We start from the raw sequence: 26213 nt of genomic DNA, 5'->3' as shown, positions 1-26213 counted from the left end.
TGCAATGGCTTTTTTACACCCACTAGAAACTGTTTTCAAATATTTAAACATTGGTTAATGTATGAGTAGCAAGTTTTGTTTAAATGAGTCATTTATCTGCTTATTAAAAATTGGAAAGGTCCTTTTTCCCACAACCAAGTATTTCACATTGCTTTTCTAAGCTTTTCCACAGCGCGCTACTCGGGGCCTTTATAATCTTTAAATAGCAGTGGGAGTCACCAACATGCTTTGCACGGTTTAGTTTAAAGTGAGTGGTGTCTGAATATGTACATGGGAACAGGGTGTCATAATGGTGGCCTCTTTGTAATAATGTTTGTGGTAGTTTTTAGTTGGTCTATACACCAAATTAGATTTTTTAGTGTGGTTCAACAGGTAGAGCAGTTGTCTGCCAATCATAGGATTGGTGGTTCGATTCTCGGCTGCCACATCACAAGCCAAAGTGTCCTTGGGCAAGATACTGAACCCCAAGTTGCCCCCAGTGAGTCAGGTCAGCTCTGCCATCGGTGTGTGAGTGTGTGTGTACTTGTGTGTGAATGGGTGAATGAGATGGAGTGTAAAGCGCTTTGAGTACCAGCTAGGTAGAAAAGCGCTATATAAGTGCAGACCATTTACATTTAGATTTGATTTTATTTATGAATAGAATGCATATTAACAGATTTAAAGTGATCATCTGAGACCCTAGCTATACAACCTGATTAAATACAATGACCACTGAATGCCAATTCACACAAAGAGACACATATTTAGACCCCTTTTATATGTCCATCGCTGACAATAATTATTTTTAAAAACCCATCAATGAGGACTGTGAATAAAACACAAAAGTCTTCTACTAAGGGTGTAACAATTCAGAATCTTTTGTAGTCTGATTTCAAGAACAAGACTGACTTATGATGCGCCACATTCAAGTGAGCGGTATGGGAACGTTTCGGTTACACAGTGGAGTATATAGATGCAATCATCTTTTCGAATATTGCCAACGCAAAGATTTCATAATATTAAGGATTTATTAATACTCAGTTCACCTTGTTCCGTCACCGTCAGTTGCAGCGAGAGAATGTATTATTATGATGGAATCTCTACAAAATCTCCTTTCTGCTCAAGGACTTGAAGATATCAAAAAATATAGAAAGGCTTCATAATGAAGTGAAATAGACAATCACTTTTATATCATGAAAATAATCGATGCTCCATGGGGCATAGATCTCTGTCATCAGTCATGAATGTGGAACTGATCTTCATTCACATTTATCAGTGAACCAAATGTAGCCTGATCTCCAGGATATCATCATAGATACTATTAAAGACCTATCCTCTATCTCTGTCCTTTTAAAATCTGTTTTCTATGGTGCTTTAGCCAGCATGGGTGTGTAATCCCACAGATAAGGAAGCAAGAACTATTGTCTCTTAGATTTCTGGCTGAAGAAAGCAAAAGTCAGCACGAATTTGCTCCTGGACAAGGAAACCTTTCCCACTTAAGCCAAGCTACAGTAGCAACTTATGTAGCCATAAGGATGGCACAACAGTATTGTTAACAACCCTCCAGACAGTTTCATTTGAGAACAACTACACCTCGAGCAGTTTCAGTATTTAATATTCAGCATGTGGTAGTTCCATTCAGCAAGTACAGCACAGTAATGAAAAGCTTTTATTCAGTGGAGTCAGTCACTGACTCACTGGTATTCCCTGTTTTCCTTTTAGTCCCAGCAGCCCTTAGGCTTGACTGTTGAATAAGAACACACACAACAGAATATTGTGATACTGTCATGTGATGTGCTTGTTTAGACAGTCACAATACTGGTTGCATTTGGCTGTTTCCACCTGAAGTCTGCTGATGCTAGAGTCTTGTTTGTTTCGAAACAGACAAAGGTGAGGCCTGTTCGTTGTTGACAGTTGACATTTGGGTCTATTTCTCTCTTTATATTTTGCTTTTTTAGCCATAAATATACTCCCAAGTGAATGAACAACAGACATACTGTAGAGGCCATTTATTTTTGCTGTTTTAGCCATAAATATTATGTGTAATGAACACAAAATACATGTAAGGCGTTTCACTGAGATAAGAAGGAATTTATGTCCTTTTCAGCATTTGAGCGAGAGTGATTTAAAAATATTATGATAATGCTGCTTTGTTTGCAGTTTTGAACACAGACATAGACAGTATAGCATATTGGTATAGAGAGTTACTTGTCCTCACTTAAAATGTACTTGTTCCCCTTCCTTTGACTGAAGTCTTTGTGCAACCTTTTAGCTCAGAAAAAGACAACATGACAACCTTCACTGGGACATTCTTACTTGACATTGCACCTTAGTAAACCAGCAGTAACAGATTTTTTTGGGCAGATAGAGGCAGCAGAAATAATGACGTGAACACAACACTGGCATATTGTTCATCTTTTACAATGATAGAGCAAATTTGTTGGCAGACAGTTACGTCTTTATTTACATCCAGGAATTACAATGCAACACAATTTAAGTGGTGTTGTGTTTTGCTCTGCACTAACTCTTGCTATACATATGTTCACCTATGAAGCTCTAACAGTGTCTTTTTGGTGCTAAGGAGGATGTGGTTAAAGCTGGCTATACTTGCCTACTGCTGCTAAAGACGCTATGATTTGGAAACCATGCAGCTGAAACTTATTATAAAGCTCTGTAAAGCCAAGAGGAGCAGATAATTCTCTGTACTGTACCTGTTAATGTGACTTTTCATACCTCTCACCACTTCTCTTGTGCTCTAACTTGCACAATTCTAGCACAAATGTATGCTGAGTTTTAAATTTCATATCACAGCCCATTTAAATGTGAAAGTTTGGCTGATAGAATTTGGTTGACATAGCAGTCTCTATGAATAGATTGATGAGTGCCTTTACCTGTTTGTTTTATTGATTAGAGGCAGTCATCCTCTCTCTCTGATCTTTTCAAACTGTGTTCAGGTCTGCTGCTGCTTGTATCAGATTCAAAATGGATTCATTGTTTAAAGCAAGCCTACAAACAATTTGCTGACCAGAATCACTGTGGCAAAAAGTGACTACTATATAGTAAGGCCACATGCTATATATAACTATGTAACAGTAGGAAATAGTCGTCAAGTTAGTGAGCCAACTTAGTCATGACTCATGACAGAGTAATTTAATATACAGTTAGATAATTCAATGTACAGTTCTGGCTTAATAATTGTTCCCCTCATCTGACCTATTGTACTTCCATCCTGTCTCTGTGTTTGTCTTTTTCTCTTTTTTATAGCTGTTTAACCATACAGAAGCCAAAAGGAGAAAGGATTATGAGTTTAAAAGCATATCACCTCTACACAAAATACATACACGGCTGTGTCCAGCTGCTTATCCTCTCAGGCTGCTCATTAGAGCAAATTATATCAAGACACCAAAGCCAGGCTGCCTGCCTGTTTTCCCCCTGCCTTAAAAAGAGCCCATTATTTTTATTCTTGGAAGAGGCACAGCAGTTTTACCACAGCTACACTGTGTGGCTTTACACATGATGCTCTGAGGGAGAGAGAAAAGCTGGGTGTGTTTGTGTAATTATTTTGTATCAAGGCTGCTGATGAGTTGTTCTTTTTTAATGAGACTTCACAGTAGTGTAAGGGTTTGTTTTAGGTTAGGACCCAGAAATGCTAAGATACCATAGGTTGGTGAAGATGGTTTATTATAAAGTAAACCAAAGATTGTGGGGGCAAAGAGAGAGCCAATTGGTCGTGATGGGCCAGGATATGGCACAGGATATGATAGGTAATCTCTGCCAGGAAGGATCCTGGAGAACAAAGATCTGTAAGGAACTGCATAACTCAAAATGGACAATGGACATACAGGTGACCAAAACGTTAATGTGATTGTGTTTATGCAGATACAGTATCAGGAACAGATGGATACACAGGTAAGTGGTGGAGTAGAGAAGATGGTGTTGTACAGCAGGTGAGTAGAGATGATACAGCAGCGTTTCTCTGAAAAGACAAACATTACAGTACAAGCATGACACAGGAGACGGATGAGGAGAGGTCAGGGGAGAGGCCATGTGATTGACAACCTTGCCAATGGAAAAGTGACCTACAAACGTGTTCCAGCATGTGACTTTCAACTCATTAAGGAAGATGCGACATAGACAGCTATATTCTCTAGCCAGTGTTATAGTTGGGTGCTGGGTATTGTCTCTAATTGTCCTATTGACCTGTTGTTTGGATGGCTGGTAACCATAGGAAGCCTGAAAAAAGATTCAGCCAAGTAGCAAATATTGTTAGAGAGATGTTGGCATACTCAATTTAGACCAAACTCCCAGCCCAGCTCAGGAGGAGTCCTGAACACAGAGGCACCTGAAACCCATCTCCCTCTCCTAGCTGTTTGTCTGGGGATGAAAGCCAGAGGAGAAGCTGATGGATATCTCAAGAAGATTGCAAACCTCCATCCAAAATCCGTCCAAAGTTGCCCAGACCAAAACATATCAACATAGCACTCAGATAGCACATAGAAGTTAGGAGTGGATCATAAAAAGTGGTCTGTGTTGTGAGGTTGAAACGTTTTCTCCATTACAAAAGGTACAAATCTCAATCTAAAAGAGAAATTAATTTCCCACAAGAATCACACTAATTTTTACACTGATAATGTTATATTAATTAATATTACAATTATCTGTTATATTGCTGTAAAACTGAATGCAAAGCAACTCAGTCTTCCTAAATAGCTTATGGGTTTTGTGTAAAATCTCTTTGACACTTAGAAAGAGTGGAAGCATTTAATTGAGTCATGTGAAATACAGTCCAAAAGTATATTACTTTTGGGGGTGACTGTATGTGGCTGTGATCTTTGTTTCTGAACCATTCTGACAGCTGGAAACACAGTGACCTGCCATGAAAAGCAATCAGCGTTCTGTTCCTTCTCCCTTTGATGAAAATGCTGTGTAAATACTTCCCTGAATATGCCGGAGCTGAATTTCACACACTACTGTCTCTGGACCAGCTTCAATCAAATTAACTTTAGAGGACTGCCACGTAAGACAGTCTTTTTATATAGCAGAGCAAATTGTCTGCAGTAAAAGGGGTGAGAAAGCTGGATTATGTTCCATTACGATCCCCCTCAATGAATAATGCAGCAGGGCCCCTGGGACCAAATGGAGATTGGGCTCATCTTTTCATGTCCATCTTCCATTTGCCCATTTGCGCTCAGGGATCTGCTGCCAGTGTCTCCTGCCTGGTCAGTAATTCAGCCACACACAGAGGCTGAATAAGACCAGACGTCCTTACGGTACCACCGATCCAAACATTTGTAACACTGCAGCATTTGTCCAGAGACGTCTTGGCATTTGACAACCAATGTCCCCACATGTGAAAAATGTCACCTTTTTCTCCTGCAGGCAAAAATGGAGCCAATGTATTTTTATTGTAAGGTGACCTTTTTAAAGACATCAAACAATGATCTGTTTTTGTTGTCTTTAGTAGCACCCTGCAAGGTCTTTTCCAACAGAACAGCAACAAAAGTGTGGATATAGAAAGTTTCAGTTGCACCAGATAAGAATTTGCATGAGATAAGTAACGTACAGATGGTTCAGACGTGATACAACCACAATGAAGGCATTTGGATATTTTTTCTCTGTATCTTTTTCTTATCAAAGCCCAACTCCATCAACATGAAAGACTCTAGTCCTGCTGAACCAACATTTAATTTAGGGGAGATTAGGCCTTTTGCAATCAGGCTTGGCAATGTCAGAAAATGATACAGGGAATGTCAGCAAGCAAAGAAAAAATCTATGAATATCATTGAAGGTTTGTCTGACTTAGCACTTTCTTTAAAGCAGTGAGTCACTAGGCAAGTGAAGTATGAGCTAGAACAAGGTCTCATACATCAGGCATCATTTCTTTAAATAAAATGGCAAAACATTAGAAACACCTCTTAATATAATGCAGAACAACTTCGCCCCCCACTACAACTTCAATGATAGTAAATAATAGTAGTAATAATATATCTTTACTATTGAGGTCTGTTGAGGGAATTTTCACCCCTTTTCTCAGAGAAATGATAATGACTTTATAGAGTAGAGTAGAATTCATTCAATTCATGCTGCATTAGATTGCATTAAATTATACATGTGGAGTGTCTGACCAATGTGTATATGGGTGAAATAAAAATGTCTGATAAAAACAAGTGGTAAGAAGTGCCAGAATTCAACTTAACTGTGTAATACTGCAGATACACATGTCGATCTATACTGCATACAGTGATATAATATCCCTGTTTAACACCTACATTCCAAAGGGATCATTAAAGGTAAATATTTTTGAATCACTCCCTAACCTTTTGCCTCCTCTCTTCTCTTTTTCTTTTTACAGTGAGCTTTTAAGTCCAGACTTTACAGAGACCTACTACTCAGAAGATGGGCTACCAGTGACTGTGACCAATCACAACTACACTGTAAGTGTAGTTGAAACCAGAAAGGCTAAATTATGTTTACTGTGAATAGCTGTTGACTTTTTCCCAAAGCATAGCAATGTCCTATTTTTAAATAATAGTATATCCTTAGGAAAATAATGGTTTCCATTTATTTCAGTATGGTATTAAAATTAGCTTGCAGGCTAGAACTCTACTGTACAGTTCTACATACACTGCCTCTCCAAAAAAAAATTCACTACTTGGATTTAACTAAGCAAATTGGTAAGAGCCTCACATTTGATAATTACTTCATGGATGATTATGTTTCAGCTGGTAACAAGTTATTTAACCCTAACTGATGCAGTGAGTAGCTTCTTATTTCTTAAACAACTATAGGTAAGTTGGAAGACACACCCTGCAGTTGTGAATAAGAGGTTAATCTGTTTCAGAAAGGTCAGATTATCGGCATGATTTAAGAAAAGAAAACATCCAAGGAGATTGCTGAAACTACTAAAATTGTGTTAAGAACTGTGGAATAAGGTCATGTGGTCTGATGAGTCCAAATTTACCCTGTTCCAGAGTGATGGGCGCATCAGGCCAAGAGAGGCAGGTGATGCACCCATCAGTGCCTACCATACAAGCCTGTGGGGGCAGTGCTATGATCTGGTGCTGCTGCAGTTGGTCAGGTCTAGGTTCAGCAGTTATATGCCCAAAAAATAAGGTCAGCTGACTACCTGAATATACTGTACGACCAGGTTATTTCGTCAATGGACTTTTTCTTTTCCAAGAAAAAGATGGCAATGCCAAGGTTCATCAGCTAGAAATGCTAAGATACCATAGGTTGGTGAAGATGGTTTATTGTAAAGTTAACCAAAGATAAGTGTGGGGGCAAAGAGAGAGCCAAATGGTCATGATGGAACAGATTATGGCACAGGATATGATAAGTAATGGGTGCTATCTTCTAAGTTGTGTATCAGATCCAGATATAAACACCTGAAAGTGAAAGCTGAAATGTTGATCTTATGTCTCATATTGATCTTATGTCAAACCCAAATGTTTTCAGTCTACAGCAAGAATAAAGGATCCAATACTTTTGGAGGGGAGTGTATAATATTATAATATAATAAGTTCAACAAAACCTATGCCAGACAGAAGTTCTCGTCTTTCCAGCCAGACCTTCAAATACAACACAACATCAGTATCAACATAGGGTGATTAACCCCATGAAGTCTGCCAGAAACCTGGGGTGATCATTGATGATCAACTGAGCTTTAGCAACCACATCATCTCAAGAGCATGCAGATTTGCTTCTTTAAACTTTTTGGGTCTAGGACTACTGCCATGTTTTACTGACCAGCTGCACTATCAAACCTCTCCAGATGATCCAAAATGCAGCAGTACATGAAAAAGGGCACATTACATCACTCTTCAGATCTCTGCACTAGTTGCCCGCATCAGGTTCAAAGCCCTGACCCTTGCCTAAAGAATGGTCAACTCAGCAGCACCGACCTACCTGAATTGCCCCATCCTGGTCTACAATCCCTCCCCTCCACTACACTCTGCCAGCAATCAACGTCTTGTGGTCCTCTCACCTCACCTCAAAAGATCCCATGCTAAACCTTTCAGCTCAGTGGTTCCACAATGGTGGAACAACCTACCCACCTCTGCACGCTCAGCTGCCACACTCCCAATTTTCCATAACCTGCTGAAAAAAGGAAATCTTCTGCAACTTTCTCTGCACTCAAATCTTAAAAAAAGACCGGAGACAGTTCTTCCTAGAGCACTTAACTTTATTGTTCTTCTCCTTGGCTTAGATATTTTTGATTGTCCTGTAGCTCACTTGTAAGTTGCTTTGGATAAAAGCATCTGCATCTGTAAAATGTAAATGTAATGTAAGTATATACAGTGGAAAGGTCACATTGTTACAGGGACTTCATAAAAGAATACTTTGGTATTTACTAGTGTATTTTGGTGTGAATTCACCTTTAAGATGCAGAGGACTGTAGGAAATCATCCAATACAAGCATAAGTTCGCTGCTCTATGCAACATTTTTACAGCCACGTGGGAGCTGTCATAGTGGCATGAGGCCACTGCCACAAGTGATGCATTAATTATAAAGCACCTCGTGAATGCTGTCAGCTGTGTCCCAGGTAGGCTGTATGTGGCAGGCTGGGGAACAGTGCTCGTCAGCCAGGTCGAAAGTGTGTTGAAGGAAAGACTGAGAGCTGCTGCTAGCTGCTGCCTCAGACCAGCATCTGCTGAAAAACATGTACCCACAGACTTGCAGACAAAAAACAGACGCATACACAGTAACACACAAACACATATGTATGAATATACATGCAAAGAAGTTATGATACAGTTGTCCACCAATCTTTTACCAAGAAAATACAAGTTTTGCGTCTCTAAATACAAGATCATGTTATTACTGCAAAGATATAACGACTGCACTCAATCTGATAAAAATCAATGTATTGTAAAAACATTTGAAAAGCAACACTGGTGATCTCAAATATCTTTAATAAATCATATTAAAGGAAATATCATATAATCTGCATCTTCATGCAAATTTTGCTTTTAGTCTCTATTATGTGAAGATTTGCTGTGATCTCAACGTAGATTATGGGTTTTTGTGGTAAAAAGAAAGAAAACTTGTATATTAATATATTATGTAATGGCTTTGTTGGAAAACTCTGTGTCAAAATCCATCTTACATCCACCTCAAATGTTTTCATACTGGTGATAACCGTCATCATCCTGTTGTCGAGTAGTGTAAAAGGCACACATTTTTAAATACAACACACAATATTACCAGCTTGTAAAAGATCCTCAGAGAAAGAGTATATTTTTATACACACCATCATTGAGTACAACGTCTTGTGTTTTTATGTTTTTTTGCTAATGTTGAGACTTTTGAAAGGAAAAAGAAACTCTTGGGTCTTTCATCAATATTTAGTCACAGTCCTCTTCATCCCATGTCCACTAAAGTTGCTTGATTTTAGTCTTTAAAGGCTCAAGCTATCCTGATCATTGCAGATGTCTCACATATCAGAAGTGTTTGATGATCAGAGGTGGTTTAAAGAACTGATTGGCTCTTTGATCAACAAATATGTTAAGTGCGACATCACAGAATGTTTTTCTTGTGCGTTTCTTAGTAGACGGCTGCAGTGATGTGCCTAATTCTGTACAGTTCTGCTTTGTTAAGTGATTAATAGCTTTTTCAAACAACTAAATGTTTATTCAAATTAATGGGTACTTTAACTGAGAGTTTCTCGTCGGGGTCATGCAATGGGATTCAGTGGTGTTTAAGTTGTCATTGAGCTTCTATGAACCACATTCACTTGTTTTGGACATAAGGCTTCAACAGTTTCCCTCCATTTGGACCTGTCTGGGACTTTTCCTTAATGCAGTTGTTTTGTCAAGGTGGGGAGCGTTGCAAGCCTCCGATACTGGGAGCTATACTGATATTGGCCTAGCCCCAGGCAGGTTCAACGTAGTCACACAGGTTCCAGGCCAGAGAAAAATCAGCACCTAGTCCTCCGGCTTAGGGGTTGGGTGTAGTGCCAGTGACTCCACTGCATTAAACTCCATCATGTTAGCTGGAAACAAAGTGTGTGAGTTATCATACTCATCTAATAACAGAACAGACAGCTTTCTCGTTAAGCAGATTTCCTGACTGTCATGTAAACAGGAAACACGGTTATCGTAATCAGGGTGGGGTATTAGAGAGACCTGATTTCCTGAGGCTGATTTCTCCCACTCTGTATACTATGCCATGTAAATGTGTAACCATAATTTTTCTAAAATTACATGTCGCCAACCTTTATTGACCATGACTGGTTTATAATGTCAATAAACGTATTAAACATTCAAGTGGGTGAATACTTTTTATACATGCTGTATGTTTAATTTTTCCAACTTCCAAAAATATGTTTTCACTTTTGTCAGCACATTATTCAATTCAATTCAATTCAGTTTTATTTGTATAGCGCCAATTCACAACATAAGTCATCTCAAGGCACTTTACAGTGTAAGGTTTAAGACCTTACAGAAAATATTTATACAAAAAAATTATAGAGAAAACCCAACAATCCCATTTGAGCAAGCTATAGGCAACAGTGGAGAGGAAAAACTCCCTTTAGAGGAAGAAACCTCCAGCAGAACCAGGCTCATAGTGGGCGGCCATCTGCCTCTTGAGCTTGAACGCCCTTTTATTTGTTCTGAATTCTCAGAGACCACGTACATATTTAATTCATTCACATTAATTTAGGACTTTACACACTCCAAAGGCAGCTTCTTTATCATGCATATAGTTCAGTAACCTTTTCTCTCACAAAGGTTAAAGACATTGGGTTTTGAGTGATGTCGATTCTATTTATAATCCAGGTAATTCCTCGCTATAACACTAATCCCATGTTTGTAGTTCTGCTATTGTTCTCACAGTTTGATCTGTAGCTGGAATAGCTGTCTCTGCACATGGCAGCAGTTTTCTTTACATTAGGCCCACACAGATGGCAGACTGAAACGAGGACTATCTCTTGGACTACATCCACATTACATGCTGTATGCTGGGGGCCTGGTAGGGAGGGTTCTCACTGACAATTGATTTGTATGTTGGCTCTCACTGAGTACTCACCACCGCTGCTGCTGTTCAAACGAACAAACTCATTTCATGGTCTGATGAGCTGACAGAGACTTTTGAATAGTCAAAATCGACATACAGGCTTAATTTAAACCCCATGGTGATAAATCCCTTTTCTACATTAACAGTCGCTCTGTACGCCCGTGGGCAGGGTTTTTTCGAAATCATAAAAGGTGTGAAACCTTTGTACTTCTTGAACAGCTTAGATTACTATAATGAACACTGTGAGTTGTACCTAGGATTATGAGGATTCTGTGCAATATCTTAGTTGCACCTAGCCCTGCACTCATCTGCACTAACAGTTCTGATGTTGTTCCTGGGATCTGTTGAAGCTGCTCTTCCAACTTAGGACTCACAGCCCTGAGTGCCCCTATGACCTGAATGAAATTGCCCTTCACTTCCTACATCCTCTCCAGTTCCTCTTTGTTCACCATAATGATGACAGTCATTACATAAAGTATACATGTACAGGTTCATCCCTGGGAGTCTTACGACACAACAGACAGCAACTGTCCCTAAATGTTTTAGGTGAAGCACTTCAAAATGTTTTGTTCCATAATTGCAGGTCTTGACCTGATCAGAGTCTGTTACACCAATTTATCAGTAATGGCTTTCAGGCTTTACAGAACCAAGGAAAGTGAACACTCTGTATGGATACATGTGTCATTACACACACAGAGTTCAAATATCTCTATGTGCTTAGTAGAATTAAAGACTGAAAACAAATAAGAAATATATAAAAGATAAGCTGTGATCTAATATTCATTACCTCTAACTAAAACAGCACTGTGTTCTTTTCCATTAACAAGATGCTTAATGCTACAATGTGGCTCTCTGCTGACTCACTCCACAGCCACCCAAACAGCTTTGATTCCCCTCGTCCATCACGGCCTCAAGCGTCCTGCTTTCTTCTTGTTAAAAAATTCATATTGTGTTTCTTGTGTTTGCAAGTCTGATAAATTGATTTAAAATCTTCACCAGGACTTTGGAATAGCCAAGCTTAAACTTTTAAAGGAACACTATCCTGCACTATCATGCTGAGAAGAGCTTTGAGTAGCTTTATTGATTTCTAATTCTCATTGTTCAGATGTAGTGGGCAGTGTTTTTCTTGCAGCTGAAGTCATGCAAAAGGAGCATGTAGCTTGCTTTAGTGGCAATTACACCAGCAAGTCAATCCAGTAGATCAATTCATTGCTGACCATACAGGAGGCATGCCTGCATAAGCATTATCATAGCTTTTTAAAGCTTTCCTCCAGATGAATTATAAAATATTGATTCCAATTCCTTTTCTCCTTCAGGATCACTGCTTCTACCACGGCCATGTAAGTGGACATCCAGAGTCCTGGGTAGCTGTCAGCACATGCTCAGGAATCAGGTACAGTCAGCAGCTCAAGATTTAATCCTGTTACAGTGTGTTTAATTATGTTACCAGTTTGGGTAAAACTGCTCTGGTTTACCCCAGAAGCATTACAGTACATCACATAGTGGTGTTAGTTTATGGAGGTAATTCAGATTTTAGAAGTGCTTTAATGTTCTTTTCTGTTGGTGTAGCCTTGTTAATGTGTTATGAATATGCATGCACACATTTGAGTAATGCATTACCCTCTGTGGCAACCACAGCAACATTGCTAGGAAATATAGTCCTTAGTAATTGGCTAGCTCCAGGGCCTTTGTTCCATAGGTTCAAACCTAGTATAATTATATTATAGGTATTAACTTATAGGACTTTTCCACTGCAGGAACTTATCAACTTAATCAACTTTTTCCCATTAGTTTAGCTTCTCCTTTTATTTGCACTTTCCTCTGCCTGCTTTGGAGACTAGGAGCTAACTTGGTTGTTTTCAATCAATGAATGATCATAAAATATTACAACAAGCTAATTTAAGATAGAAGGTAGAAGGTAAAAAGAAGAAAAGCTTATATTGTGCTAGACTCGGTGTCACAAGAGAAGGTGAAAACTGAAAGTTATGACACATGTTGGAAATGATCAGTGTTATAAATAAACCACACAGGTCACAACAGTAATTACTATAGTCCAACGATTGAACGCTGTCTTTTAGTTTAGAGGAATCTGGACAGAGCAGTGATTTCATGAAGGTAGACGGTCCAGGAATAATGATCAGAGAAGGAGGGTGTGAAAACTCAGCAACAACAGTTTGGAGGTAACTGGGCGGAGAACAACAAAGTGAATAGAATCAGGGGTAGAGATGAGAAGGAGTCCTGGTGGTTTCCGGTGGTGGGCGGGAGAAGATGGCAGGAAGCTGAGCTAGAAAACCAGGCAGTCAAGTGGCCCTAGTTTAACACATCAGATCGACATCGTCACACTGAGTTCATTTATCATCAAACTGCCCATTTGTGGATCTCATTTTGCAAACTTTACCTCCTCGTATCTGTTTGTACAAAAAGTTAATATTCATAGTTGAATTAATGTAATAATCTCTTAATTATGACTGAGTAGCCTCCTTATTTATTATCTATTCATGGGCCTCCATGGCATTCATTGACAGAAATAACACTGATTACTGTTTTAGGAAGCATGGTCCATATGTGACTATTTTACAGGCACTGAAATGATTGATGAATGAGGTGGTTGTAAGATGATGAAAAAAAAGGTTGTGGCATGACAAAATATGTGGTTCCTGTCTACTTGCTGTCATGTTATCCACACGAAAAAGCTTTAAATCTTGTAAAATAAATAAATAAAACAGTAATCCTTGGATGTCCTTTGCCTATTTTACATGATTAGTGAACTACTGTTACTGCCATCAGGAGAGGCTGTTGAAATCCTAAAATGTAAGTTTGGACAGGAGAAATCAAGGGAAAGGTTGAATTCCTAAGCTCACTCAAAGATTTTACTAAAGCTACAGTTTTATTTGCTCTGGTTTGACGAGCCGTTTCTGGTGACTCTCCATGTGACTACTACAACCTGACTCACCAGATATTTGAATGTCAAATAAATCTCATCACACAGTTTTAATATTTGCCACTGAAATTTGCCCTCAACAAATTTAGACAAAGTTTTGACCAAGCAGAGAAATCTCTACTTGCTATGTCAGAACACTTTTAGTTCTTGCTCAGATTGTCATAAAAATGACTAAATTGATCGTCGTTGGGGATCCAGGCAGCAGTTTTATAAGTCTTAAATGTTCGCAGCATCAGACAGATTTTAATGTGGAAGGCCTTGCATATTGAAGTCTCACATTTGAAGCTTTCCTCTGGCGAAGATGCTGCACATCTTCATGATATGTGTCCCAAAAATATATATTCATGAATTTGACCCAATAAAAGAGGCATCAAGTTACAGCTCAGAGAAGCTTTAGTAGGAATTAATTCAAAAGTGTGCTGAGTACTTGTAAACAGAAATGAGTTTGAGGATGTCATAAGTAAAAGTTGTAAGAAAACCTTAATGTTTTACTTACTTATAGCGACTAGTGTGGTGTTGAAATGTTCGCCTGCACTCTTCGGTCCCTCCATCCTTGTCTGGGAAGGTAGCCAGATGCTGCTTGTTGACAGTAGCTTTGATGGGAACAGAGCAGACATGGAGGAGACCAGAGATCTTTAAGCGAGCAGAATGTAAATGCTTTCTAATTGTCCAGTCATTCACAGAACCATGCAAGTGTGACTGATACAGGTTTGTTATTGGACTGAAAATAAATTATTACAGTGACTTCAGAAAGTATTCCTCCACAGTAAAATATGAAAAGGCTTACAGCCACTTTGGAAAGTATTCTGACCCCTTCTTTTAGTCCTTTTCACACAACATGTCATAAGAATAGAAACACAAAAACTGAACCCTGTCTTTTACAGAAAGATTAGGGGGCTATGCTTGTTCAGCAACACTGGAACAGTTGTTGTTGTGATAGTGTTGCTGTGAAAGCATGTGTATATGTGACATAATGATGTTGATCTACGGTGGCTGTCTAGCCTGTGGAAAAGCAAACTGGTTCTTAGAAGGTTTGCGAGTTGAACCAACTCTGAACCAGCACTCACACCCACCCTGAAGAAGCACTTACGGTAGTTGATGTCGAAAAGAGGTGTACGTTTCTGTGAGTTGCCCAACCAGACATAAATTCCATAGAACATTATCTACACATAGGCTGCACTATTTTTACTTTTTTTTTTTACCATTTTCACGTTCCTTTCTTCCAAGAATGTAAGTCAGACAAAATCGCATCTGAAGAACATAAAACAAGACTAAGATGCTACACTAAGAAACTGCAAGGCAGTCATTGCTTGACTAGGTGATTAATGGTTTTCTTTTTTTCAAAGTACTAAGGTCTTACACATTGCTTTAGTAATTGTTATACCTATAGCTAGAGGCAAAGGCATCCAACAGATATGCCAATAAAACATGTACATGTAAACTGACATTTCTTTAAAATGCTTTTCAGTCCTTTCATGTTTCCACTTTTTCACGTGTACATCAAAATGAAATGCTATTCACTGTTAATGCTTAATAATGTCCTTCCAAGGCTGCTTCAAGTTCTTGATATCTCACAGCCAAATGTAATATACATAACAAAATAAGAGATACAAAATAAGGCCAACATTAAACAGTAGACGGTACATAAGAGGCCAATGTGCTGTAAAATAGCCTTGAACTCTTTCTACCCAAGACCTGTAGACCCTTTCTACAGTTGTTATGAAACACATCAAGCTGTGGCTCCATCATTTTGTAAAAGTAAAAGACAGGAAAACTATTTGTCACACTGTTCGAAATAAACACTGAGTAAGTGAAATGGCTATGGCATTGTTGTGCTTCATTATAATTACAACATATTTGGGCATCAATAACATGATCGTGTCAATAATTAATATTATAACAGTGTAATTATCTAATTTTTTGCTGGAGTTTTACAATATATTATTTCAAAGATCCCCTACGAGTTGCCCATTCATAGGGTCTAAGGTTATACTGTAAATCTGTCCTGGATAAAAGCCTCAACTAAATTTGTTCAATAAATGTTATTTTAGCTGACAGAATAATGGCACCCTGAACGTTAAATAGTAATGTCAGAGGCACAAGGCAGGAAACAAATACAATTGGCAGAAAGAAGAAAGAGATTTGGTGTGATTCAGCTGGGAAAGAGCAATGTGACGTTTGTTCTTCAGGAAGTCGGTGAAAGCTTTTTGTCAGGGGTCACTTTGAACATTTTGTCTGCAAGGCAGCAGCGCAGTCATAAACTATCAACTACATTACATCTTCCACAAAACAGTGACTCTTCTGGCAGTTCCCATTGATCTCATTTAATGATCAGGATTACAGCACAAACAACATCCTGGATTTTAATGAGGAGTTGAGAACACGACAATATTTCTGATTTGATTCCTGGCATATGTGCAGGATTTGTGCATGAAGATAAAGGAGTTGAAAAAAGGCCCCTGATGAGGCTATTTATTGTACTCCGACTACAGTGCTGTATGAAATGCTCGCCATTTGCTCTGTGGATTGGAGGCCTTTCTTTAGCATGGCCAAACTGCACGACCCTGCAGTCGCTATTAACCGATGATTATGCAAAAGAAAAATCTCATGATTGCAAAAATAGCAATTACAGTAGCCTGTGCTGCCAGGGTAACAAAGTTTTGGATGGGAACTTTTTGTTCAGGTTGCAGCATTGACCTTCTCTGTTCTTATCTGCAGTCCTCCAGCAGTCCTGTGTTTTCATTTTCCCTCCCACCCCACAGTTCCCAGCTCATTTTTCCTGCCGCCAACTTTCATGCCATAACGAGGTGTTTTGTGTTGACTCAGGATGAATTATATAGTTTTAGGGGAAATTGTTAAACAGCCTTGGACACATAATTATTTCACAAAAAAGAAAAAAAAAAACAACTGTATTTTCTCACAAAGCATGGCTACGAACTCTGCTGTGGGGGTCAGGCATTGTGGATGAGCACAATAGCCACCACAACCCTTTCACAAAAACCAATTTGATTCCCTTTGTGTCTGCTGTGAAATAAATAGCAACTCTGACGAGGTGCTCGCAGATGTGGTGAAGCAGTTTTCACACAAACTTCAAATGCATATTGAACCACTGTGACCAGAGTCTGCATGAATCATTATTGTTCAAGGTCAAGACAGAGATGGATATTCAAAAAAGCCATACAGGTCTACAGTAAAACCTTATTTTAGAAATATGAACATCTACTTTTATTAGATTGTATGCTGAAGGCATTTATTTATTGATTATGTTCTTTTTAGGTCATTTTAAATGGGTCTAAATAGGTTTTTAAGATTTTAGTAAATGTATGATCAATCAATAATAAGATGTATTTAAAGTGAATTTGTAAATGTTCAAATTAACAACTGAATATTGGCAGATTTAAATTCTTCAAAATACGCATGAAGAGACATTTTTGTCTTTTATATTTAGTTCTTAAAGAATTTTAACCAAAACAAGTATTAATTTAAAAAGTGACACAACCTGCAGGTTTTTTGCTCAGTGCACCAAAATGTGCTGTATGTGTGAACTCGCAGCTTTAATTAATAGGTGTGGTTTCAAACACTGGCTGAACTGTGTAGGAACTACAGCTGTTTTCAGTCACAAGCTCAAAAATATGTGGACAGTCTAATACAACCATAAATCCGTTGCTGGGATTCCTTCTTGGTGAACCTCTGCCAGGTTTTTCCAGTTTGTCTTTGGGCTGTTTTATCTACAGCGAATTAAATAAATGCTCAGTTGGATTCAGTCCAGGTGATTGGCTTGGCCTTTCCCCTTCCTGGTTTTGATCTTTGTCTTATTTGTCCACAGGATCTCATTCCAGAACTGTCCCAGTGTTTTACACTATATTTCACAGAAATAGTGCTTTGTCTCTTTCCCTGATGGATTTGTTTTGGTTCATCAGCATAATGAAGGTTTGTTCATTGACAGTGACAGAGCTTTGGACTTCATGGTGGTAGTTAATTACAACACATTATAAATACAAGTGCAACAATTAAAGACAACTGTAGACCATATATAAGCCACTTGTCCAGACACTGTATTTTTTAGCCACTAAAATTAAGGGAGTATGAATTGAAAATCTTCTAATTCCTACTGTACACAATCCATTTATTTTTCTGACCAAACTCTGTTAGCCAAACTAATTAGCTGATCAGCCCTAATATCAGAACTGATATTTGATGGTTAGCTACTAACATGGGATGTTGAAGAGGTCTGAGTTTTAACTCTAACCTCATTGCATATTGAAAACCTAGAAGTATCAAAAGCTTGTATTGAACATCTGATCAGATTTATAATGTCAACTGTTCTTTGATCAGATCTATTCTAAAAGAAATCATAGAACTTCAACTTCAATCATAGAACAGTACTTCAACATCCATTTTTATGGAGATACAAAGAATTTCAAATTCCAGTAACTTTATTGTCCATGCATTTAACTTTTGGTTAGACTAAAGGTAAATGAAAATGTTTACACTCATATGATGGTCACTTCTTATGACTTTAGAGATTTTGATGTTATTTCTTATTACTGTGTTTTCAGTTCTTTTATTTTTAATGAAAGGTGATTTTAACCTGTTAAATTGGAGGTGTAATTTAATCAGGGCTCTATCCAAATGATGCCTAAATATTGCTCCCTTTCTTTATAGGCTACAGGTTCTGCAGCGTTTCAGCTTTTATTTGGAGTTCAAGTTGAGGTTTAAGGAGTTGTTCAAAAGTCAGGGTGATTATTTTCTCTAAGTACTGTAGTCTGTTTATATAAGGTTAGAAATATGGGACAGAAATAGTCACCTGTCTGCGATCAGAGATCAAACAGGAGCTGCGATACTGAAACAGTCTGATGGGTTTAGGGCTTAGTGAAGACATTTAGTGAACAGAAGACCCTCAGAAGAATAGAGGTAGAAGTATGCGTCTAAGACACTTCAGTCTGTCACACAAACTCACTTTGTAGACTGGATATCCCCCAGACAGACACAGTTGCAGCACAACTCTTTACTTTAAATTGCTTTTTTTTTCCTTCCTTGCTGCTTGTTGTCCAGGACAACACGTCTTTAGGCTGCACTGTGGCTGGAGGATGGAAGAATTAGACTAAAATTCTGCCTGCACAGATCACCATTTTCCCCCATTTCCCTTTGCAGCAAAAAGCTAATCTTATAGGAGCCCATCTCTACCTAGAATTAATATGTGATCTGTATGTGCATACATTATCTCTGATGTTTTTAAACTGTTGGCTGTGGGGAGAGTTGAAGGGGAGGTGCTGAGGGAGAGACATGTATAATGTGTACTTATCAACTTTGTCAACCGTTTCAGCAGCAGCAGCAGCGCCAGCAATTTAGTTACTCTGAAACGTGCAGCATTTACTGTAAGTGTCATAATTAGCAGCAAACACTATAATCCTCGAAATCAACACTTAATTAGATCACAACGTAATGTTTTCAGATACAGTGTGACATACGCTTTTCAATGGTATCACTGTCTCTGGTGTTCATTATGTTAACCACAGAACACCAAAAAAAAAAAAAAAAAAAAAAAAGATGTCTCAGAGCTTGATTAGTCATTTTCACACCTTAGTTTTTTTTTTCAGTATCAGAATCATCCAGTGCTAGTTGTATGTACAAAATAGGAAGTGTTAATATCTCATTTCAGCATACTAACTAGAAAACAAATGTTTACAGGAATAGCTAATACCTAGAACAGAATTATTGCCCAAATAAAATCAAGAAGAACGAAAGGACTGAAAATTTCAGCAATGTTAATATTTTTCATGTTGAACTATTAATATTGTTTGTCAGTGTTAGGTTCACGTTTGCCTTATGTTGAAGATGTGTGACATATATGGAACAGTTGTCACTATTATAGGGAAACATGCAGATTACACCAGGCAGCTACAATATAATCCGATATAAAACACATTTAGAAGGATGAAGTCTGACTGAAGATTTGTTTGATTAGTTGAATTAAAGAGACTTGGGACTTCCACAATGAAGCATATTCCTGTTTCTTACATCACTGTTGGATTCTGGGTTAGATTGCACCTAATAGTAGTGCTTTTCTTTCTACACACAGGGGCCTGATCTCCTTGAATTCCAGTGACTCCTACTACCTGGAGCCAGTCAATAATGTGGATCCTCTCCATCATTCACTGCTGAATGCAGAGAAACTGTCAATTAAAGGTGGAAACTGCGGCCATGGTCATCACAGCGTACAGTCCAACCACATCTCCGACTTGCTCAGGCCATTTCATTCAAGGGTGAGACACCATTTTGTTGTAATGGGTACCTTACATCTTACACCTTCTCTCTCCAGTGCCTGTCCACTGATAAACAATTCTATACTAATATAAAGACTGAAACGGCCAAAAAGTAAATAAAACTAGACTATATTAAGTTGTTTTCTTTTCTAAAATTGTTTTATCCTCAGCAGCTAACTTTAAAAAAGCATCCATTAATTTTAGGAAATCCATTCATTTTCTGTCTTGCTCAGATACAGATGAGAAAATCAATAATAATTTCATCTGTGTATGTCCAAAGACAAACGAGTCTATTTCCCAAAATACTGGTCTGTTCCAAAAACATCTGAAAAGGGATTACTTTCCAAAAAATTTTTTTTTTACCACACTTGAAGCAGACAGCCAGCCACTAGATAAATCTACTTTTTGGTCAATGGTTTTGATGATAAAGAAAACACAGATCTCCTGCCTGATGCTGGTTTAGGGAATTCTTTGAATAATTATATATCAACCAGTCAGAGAATTGTTGCATCAGACACCAGTGCAGAGACCTCCCCTAGTGTGGTGCCGGCTTGTCCTAAACATCTACGGTTTAAAAAAAACTGCAATGAAACGATCTCTCTCTTCCTGTAAGACTGTCATTAGCATGTTTCGGTGCTTTCAGTGGACCCGGTCGAACTCAAGTCTCAAGTTTGTTTTTTTTGTAATAAACTTTATTGATTAACACTGAGCAATTCTTGTCAGACAGCTGCACATATAATAGAGCGACTATGGTGTTTTTGTGTCTTCTCCAAAGGCAACTTGACACATGCCAGGAATAACCAAGAGTCAAACCTCTGAAGAGTCCAATTCCAAGGCCTTTTTGTTTAGTTAACATCCCTCCAGAATCCACATCTACTTGGAGACTTAGAATCAGTTCTCATAGCAACAGCATCAAATTGTTGGTCCCCAGCATGCATGTTTGTTATTATCACTCACGAAAATTCCTTGGCAAGGATTGATGACTTCAAGTCACCAGTCACCACACGTCAGATATAGCTGAAAAGCATATGCAACTGGTCAGTACCCACAGTCCAGTGTCAACTCACAAGTTGGGATACTCACAAGTCATCACAGACTTTCATTGAAACCATTAAAGCTTTGAGTTGTTTTATAAAGAAAGTAAACTACAGTGTGAGTACACTAACACAAACATATTTCTGACTAATTTTCCAGCTCTAATGACTGAGTCATCATTCTCTTTGGGTTTGGTTTATTATATAGTAAATTCAAACTAATCACTTGACAACATTAGCTCTATTGGGAAAATGGTCTTTGTCATATGCAAATTCAATACTGAAGAGGTCAAAAAGACTCTCACCACCTGGAGATGGTGAGAGAATTATTGCTGCATTTTTCAGCCTGGTGCCTTTATAGAGAAGAACTAAACACAGGTGTTGTTTGCTCATCTGCATTTATAGATGATTCTATAAAGCCATCTCACTGAGTCCTTCTTATGTCATCTGTCTCCACTGCTGGGACAAACTGGTATTATTTTATTTTTTCCTTCGACTCTATTTATTCCCATATTTCCCATATTCACGTTTATACTCTCAGTCACTTTAAACTGTTCTCATCTTTCTCTGCTGTTCATAAAGCCCTCTTAGCTCTTGACTAGAGCATCATCCTTTCTGCCGGTTTCTTTATCTTCCTCCCTGCTGCACTGTACCCCTTGGCTCTCCCAATTCCCTCCACAGCCACCCATTAATTCTGGGTTGTTACGCAGAAATGCCAGCCACAGCATACTCCAGACTGAATCCCAAGGCTTTTGCCACTTTTTACCTCTCAAATAAACAATGTCTGAATTCATTACTGTGTGTGTGTGTGTGTGTGTGTGTGTGTGTGTGTGTGTGTGTGTGTGTGTGTGTGTGTGTGTGTGTGTGTGTGTGTGTGTGTGTGTGTGTGTGTGCCATCACAGTGCCACAGATTCCCAACCAATCCACTGTATTGGTGCTTAGTCCAGACCCAGTCACGATAGCAGCCCCTTTCAATGAGATTTAATTACAGCAGTGCCTTTCCCTAATGGCTGTAATTGAGGATGGGGAGGGTGGAACCGTAATGATAACGGGTGTAAGGAGTCATAATGTTTTGTAAACACAGTATGGTTTGGTTGGGATGCTGCTCATACTTTTTCATATTTTTAAATCTTTACATGTCATTTTGTGACTGTGCAGTCTCAAGCTTTTAAACTCTTTTCTTAGCTGAAATAACCTATTTTTGTTTCTCCTTTCAAACACACTATTCTCCTGACATGTAATCATAGTTTTACTTGCATTGATATGACGACTCATGGCATCAGTACCTACAGTACAGTCACGTACCTGCAGCCGGTTTGCTCCGGCTACTATTACATTTTAATTTACATGTACTTTACAGACACTGTTTTTCGAAAAGTCTGGGACTTGTCAGTTCCCTTGAACCTTTATTTGCTGTATCTAACAATTTTTTTTTACAAAATTTGACTAAGAAGTTTGTAAAACATCTGAACATATAGATATGGTGTACATAATGACAATAATCTGTCCTAACTCACATCATTCTATTTTTCTTGGCTACATTGAATAAATCATTAAAATATTTAGTTTATTTTGGAAAAATTATCCAGAGTGAGAAGCTGAGTTCAATCAATGAAAACTGAACACTGTGTGTTCCTCGTACTTTTGAGTTTGCTTTGAAGTTGGCTTAGTGTGTCACAGCCTTATGTGATGACCAATTGTTTGTCAGAATCTCTGTACTACACACAACTACAGTAGTATGTGATAACATAGTATAGTATTGCACAGCTAACCTTACTTCCCACTGATAATAATGTTCCATCTTTCTTTGGTTTCATCCTCTGTCAGGTTAAAAGGAACACCTGGGGTACAACCAAGTACATGGAGCTTTACATCGTGGCTGACAACACATTGGTAGGTTAATTCTCCATCTGCACCACCCGTTCCATAGTACAACATTCCTGTGTACAGTGCCTCTGCAATAAGTGCCACATTTATCCCCTGACGTCAGACATCCATCAAATGACACACGAGAACGGAAACTGAGTCCACGTCTTAAACAATTATCTCATTCCAGCTAATGCAGCTCTTTCATACTGAGAGCTCCGAGCTGATATAATAACCACAGCGAGGCAAAAGCATGTGGAGACAAGCTGGAAGGATTTGTGTGCTTAATGAGGTTATTTAGGTGGAATCTAAAGGTGGAAAGGCTTTTAAATAGACACTAAGCTGCAGTGATGAGATGCTATATCTTCATAAAAGTCTGCTGTGTTAATGCCATGGTAGCAGCACATGGTGACCAATAAGAAGTGTCTGGTCCTTTCTTTCTGTAATTGGTATAATTATGATGATGGACCATGGTGGAATGGGTAAAGCAGGACTCGATGGGTTATAGTGCTGTTTTCATGGGTCATTAGTCTGTAAAGGGAACTTCAGAACGGATCGTCTCAAACATTTTATTTATTTTTCTGACCACAAACCTCATTCAAGCCACTAATACTCTCCCATCTTCCCTGTCCTGCAGTTTAGACGGCAGAATAAGGACTATGAAAAGACCAAGGCGAGGATAATGGAAATTGCCAATTACGTGGATAAGGTAAGGCTGATGGGCTCTGCTGCTGCTAACTGCAGTTCTCCAGAGGACTCACAGCTTCATTCAACAAGCTAAAACATATTGTTGAACAGTCATCCCGTTTGTGATGCCATCTACTACTAATGTATTTTGATGTTTGTTCTCTTTAATCCTCCAAATAAATAAGTAAATGAAAAGTGTGGACAAATATCTAGTGTCACATGAAGCCTCATCAGGATCTAGTCTAGGATCTGTCCTTCAATGGCCCTTTAGGGGATACTGAGGAGAATTGCCTTGTATTAGAGGAGTTTTCCACAAGACTGTGGACTGTGTGTATGTGCATGAACATATTTGCTTGTGTGTTCAGTTCTACAGGGCCCTGAACATCCGAGTGCCTCTGATTGGTCTGGAAGTCTGGACCGACAGGGATCAGTGTATCGTCACAGAGGAGCCAAACGCCACCCTGTGGTCCTTCCTACAGTGGAGACAGAAGCTGAAGTCCCGCAAGAAACATGACAACGCCCAGCTTCTCACGTGAGCAACGGACACACACAACAAAATGAAACACTGGAATGAAGAAGACACTGATTTTCTCTGTTCACTGGGCAGCAGTGAATAAGTGAGCTGAGAGACTGGGTTTAGTTCAGGTCTTACTGTTCATTTACTCTTTATCTGGGATCTAGTTACAACAGCAGTCATATCTTTGCATAATTTTTTAGACTTTTAACAGTAGAATTATTGGACGCCTAAAAGCAAATTCTATTGTATTTCAGTATAGATCTGGCATGAAACAATATTTACTATTGGACAGACCCAAAACAAGTGGTGCAGGCAGGTAGTCTAGAAATCATAGAAAAACTAAGCTTTTGAAAATAGAAAGTTTAGAAACGAGGTGTTGGTGCTACTTGTTCTGATATGACCATTAGTTTATGGTGGCTAAAGTTAGGTAATGTCATGTCATAAACTGCCTTGTAACTGACAATACATATTGTACCTTAGCAGCAGACATTCCTGTTTGTTGCTTTCTCAGGTAATGATGGTTTCATAACAGTGTGTGACTCATCAGTCATTTAGTTTAGTCCAGGTTAACATCTTGCTCAAAGGCAGCTCAGAAGGTGCTGTAGAGGGAGTGCAAGTGCTTCCATGCATCATTTGTTCATTCGTTTTTCAATTTAAGACGAAAAATCAAAACACGGAAAAACCCTTGATTTTTCAATTTTCGTTTTCAAAACCAAAATAGAAAAACTTTTTTTCTGATTTACAATTTTGTGCTCAAATCAAAAATGGAAAAAACTAATAACAAGCACTCCCATTCCATTTTCCTTTTTTTTATTGGGAATTAGTGGCATGTCGTGCCAAAAAGTGACTGTCTGCCAGAAACTGATTGCAGTCTGCGGGAGTGGGCACCGTCTGTTGAAAGATGTATCTCCCCGTTTATCCATGACCACAGCTGTTAATGTCCATATTAAACACTCATAAAGTGCAAACACGGTACAACACACGGAGGAATGATACACAGATTCAAGTGCTGCTAGTTGCAGAGGTGGTATAAGTACACAAACTCAATTATCAAGTAAATATTCAAGTACTTGCCTACCAAAGTGCTCGACTAGTAGAAGGACTCAATTCTTTACTGAAGTTAAAACAATGACTACTGTGTCAAAAATGTACCTAGTACAAGTACAAGTACAAGTATTTTAGCCACTATTGAACTTAATGCTGTTGATAAGACGAATGTACAACTCTGCGGTGTTCAGGCCTTGATAAGTTTAGGTTATGTAGGTATTCAAGAGAATCACTTGAAAAACAATCATCTCCAGACCCCAAGGTTGGTCGTTCAACTCTCAGTTCCCTCCTATTTCAGGCCACATGTCCAAGTGTCCTTGGACAAGACAGTAAAACCTGAATCCTTGATGCATTAAATGTGGCTGCTTGTCCACAAGAATTTCCCCAGGGAGATTACATTTACATTTAGTCATTTGGCAGACACAGTAAGTTACAAGGTAAGTAACATATCTAAGCCGAGGAGAAAAACAGTAAAGCAAAGTGTTACAGGAAGAAATGTTTCCATTTCATTAGATGCAAGTGCAAGAAGGGACAGAGTTTTTTTCAAGATTGAAGTGCAAAGAAAGTTGCAGAAGAGTTCTGTTTTCAGCAGATTTTAAATATTGGAAGTGAAGCTGCTGAACATGTAGAGGTTGGTAGTTCATTCCACCTTTGTGGGACCACAAGAGTTCAGCCTGGGGTCTTTTGCTGAGTGTTGAAGGGACCACCAGAAGCTATGCGTTGGCAGAGCTTAGTGGGTGGGAGGGATTGTTGACCTAGATAAAGGAGTAAAGGTAGGCAGGTGCTGTTTAGTTGAGGGATTAATAAAGTACTAGTATTATGATTTTTTTCCTTTCAGAAATGAACACTTTAGTTTAGC

General features: G+C 38.6%; 1 protein-coding gene across 1 annotated transcript in view; it reads left to right on the top strand.

Moving 5' to 3' along the window:
* The window catches only part of adam19a (ADAM metallopeptidase domain 19a), a 133725-nt gene that overhangs the window by 70347 nt on the left and 37165 nt on the right, over positions 1-26213 (top strand). Inside the window, exons 4-9 of the mRNA XM_026353444.2 lie at positions 6332-6413; positions 12313-12389; positions 20020-20203; positions 23065-23130; positions 23741-23812; positions 24156-24322. Coding sequence (XP_026209229.1) covers positions 6332-6413; positions 12313-12389; positions 20020-20203; positions 23065-23130; positions 23741-23812; positions 24156-24322 — 648 coding nt within the window. The remainder of the gene's footprint in view (positions 1-6331; positions 6414-12312; positions 12390-20019; positions 20204-23064; positions 23131-23740; positions 23813-24155; positions 24323-26213) is intronic.

The sequence above is a fragment of the Anabas testudineus genome, chromosome 18 (assembly GCF_900324465.2).
Source record: "Anabas testudineus chromosome 18, fAnaTes1.2, whole genome shotgun sequence".
Lineage (NCBI taxonomy): Eukaryota > Metazoa > Chordata > Actinopteri > Anabantiformes > Anabantidae > Anabas > Anabas testudineus.
The sequence above is the reverse complement of the archived record's forward strand: the minus strand, read 5'-3'. Positions and strand labels throughout refer to the sequence as shown.